The sequence below is a fragment of the Anomaloglossus baeobatrachus genome, chromosome 1 (assembly GCF_048569485.1).
Source record: "Anomaloglossus baeobatrachus isolate aAnoBae1 chromosome 1, aAnoBae1.hap1, whole genome shotgun sequence".
Taxonomy (NCBI): domain Eukaryota; kingdom Metazoa; phylum Chordata; class Amphibia; order Anura; family Aromobatidae; genus Anomaloglossus; species Anomaloglossus baeobatrachus.
Genome location: NC_134353.1, coordinates 463,303,366 through 463,305,376, shown reverse-complemented (window position 1 = coordinate 463,305,376; position 2,011 = coordinate 463,303,366). Strand labels below are relative to the sequence as shown.

The 2,011-nt window shown below is 43.0% G+C and overlaps 1 protein-coding gene across 1 annotated transcript; it reads right to left on the bottom strand.

Annotated features, from left to right (window-relative positions):
• Positions 1–336: 336 nt before the first annotated feature.
• Positions 337–1,592, bottom strand: LOC142294920 (uncharacterized). Its single transcript, XM_075337988.1, has 2 exons — positions 1,147–1,592; positions 337–913 (listed from the first exon to the last, which is right to left on the bottom strand). The coding sequence occupies exons 1-2, from the start codon at positions 1,447–1,449 to the stop codon at positions 377–379; spliced, it is 840 nt and encodes a 279-aa protein (XP_075194103.1). The 5' UTR covers positions 1,450–1,592; the 3' UTR covers positions 337–376.
• Between the last annotated feature and the right edge of the window lie 419 nt (positions 1,593–2,011).

The following is a 2,011-nucleotide window of genomic DNA, read 5'->3' as shown; positions in this document are numbered from 1 at the left end:
GCTATGCTTCAGACTACTCCACTTCAACTGTCAGAACTTGACTACAGTGGTCCCGCCCCTGACATCTCAGGACCCCTAGGTGGGCGCTCCCATCTGCCTGGTCCCGCCCACTGCTGTGTCCTTATTGTCACGAGGGGGTGACTAGGCTTTACTGGTTGTGGGTTGTGTGGTGGTATGCCAATGAGGGTGGAGTATGGTACAACCTCTGTAACTACCGTGTTTTGCCAGGGCGTCACAACCATATGCTGAATTAAGTAAAGCAGGCTGCAAGATTGAACCAACATAAATTTATTATTACAATCAAAATGAAACAATCAATTAAAATTACACACAAATAACAAACTTTAGTTGCCCTCTTCATATCGGGTGGCATATCCTAGCCGGGTGGGAGACGACAGTTGGGATAAAAATGATTAATTTGAATAAATGGGATACTGTGGGGGGGGATACTGTGGGGGGGATACTGTGGGGGGAGGTCAAGGTGCAAGCTTGGTGGAGGCATCCTCTTTGGTGTACTTCGTAGGGGCTGTGGATGAATCCATGAAGTTGAATGATTGGGCTGGTTCATCCTACATATAGTATCAGTTTCATCAAGTTCTCCTCGTCCTGCCTTTCTTAGGACTTCGAACATTAGTCTCTCTGCTTGCTCCCTCTGTGTGGAATCCAGTTTGCTGAGTCTGTCTGACGCAAATGTTGCAAAGCTATCAACTAGTGTGCTTTTTGGCTGGAATAGAAGTTTGTTCGCTAAAGAGTAAAAATCGGCGGATGTCACTGGGATGGCCTTCCTTTTGCGGAAATGTGTTCGCCGCATTTCACCAGAGGGTGCAGGTGCTTCATTATCCTCCACAATCGCCTCGGTAGACGTGGTGGGATTCTCGTCCAATTGGGGCCTCACCATATCTGTCTGAGGGTTCTGCGGGAACAGAAAAATAAATGTTAAGTAAAAGCCATACATTTTAATAGGTATTATATTTAATTTAAGTGTGACAAAATTGTATTGGAGTGTACTTATCTGAACTGGAAGGGATAACTTTTCAAAACTCCACAATAAATCATGGTAACAAGAAGTTACTATTTTGTATTCATCAATGGAATGTACATAAAAAGTTTTAATGCTATGTACCATGAAGCAAATAAGGTACTTACATCTACAACAGCGGAGGTGTTGTCATCGATTGGGATGTCTGTTTGCGGATCCTGGTTTGGTAGGTATGAGCTTTCCATCCTTCTGGTTGGCTCCTGGTCCCTCGTGAATTCTAGGAGATTATAGTACCACAAAGGTGAAACATAGACCTGGTCGGTGCCGGCCCCAGACTTTTTGGATTTCTCCACCTTGTTAACTTCTTTCTTGTAAACAGTCCGCAATTCTTGTATTTTCTTTTTAACAAGCTTGGCATCCACCGCCTCGCCTCCACTGTGTTTTTTTAAAAAGTTCCACCAATTGGGCATAGGCCTCTTGTTTTTTTATTCTGTCCGAATATTCTGCTGATTTGATTTTCCACAGGCAGGGCAGTGATTTATACAACTCCAAAAGCTCGCGCACGATCTCTTCTTTGTTGTAATAAGACTTCTGAAATAAAGAATGCAAAAATTATATGTAAACATAAGAGAAGTTACAATAAACCAATCTCAATTTTTGGTTATGGTGTGGCAGAGACTAAAATGGCCGCCCCCTGTTCTATGTGTGGCAGAGACACAAAATGGCGTCTGTAGCTGAGAGACAAAAGAGCCAGCGATGCTAGGATAGGACACATTACAAACGGCACTATGGATGTACGCATATGAGACCCCCTGTAAAAGGCATTATGCACACAGATAAAAGCCAGCCACTTTAATTAACTCACATAATAAATACTAACATGTTATAATAGCAAGAACATTAAACAAAATTGAGGACCCCCCCCAAATAAGGACCTACCTTTTCAAAGAGGTGTATAGCTGTCTATCAGTGAAGAATCCTGGTGGAATCGCAAATCGCATATTCGATCTCACCGTAAACACTTGGGAATGC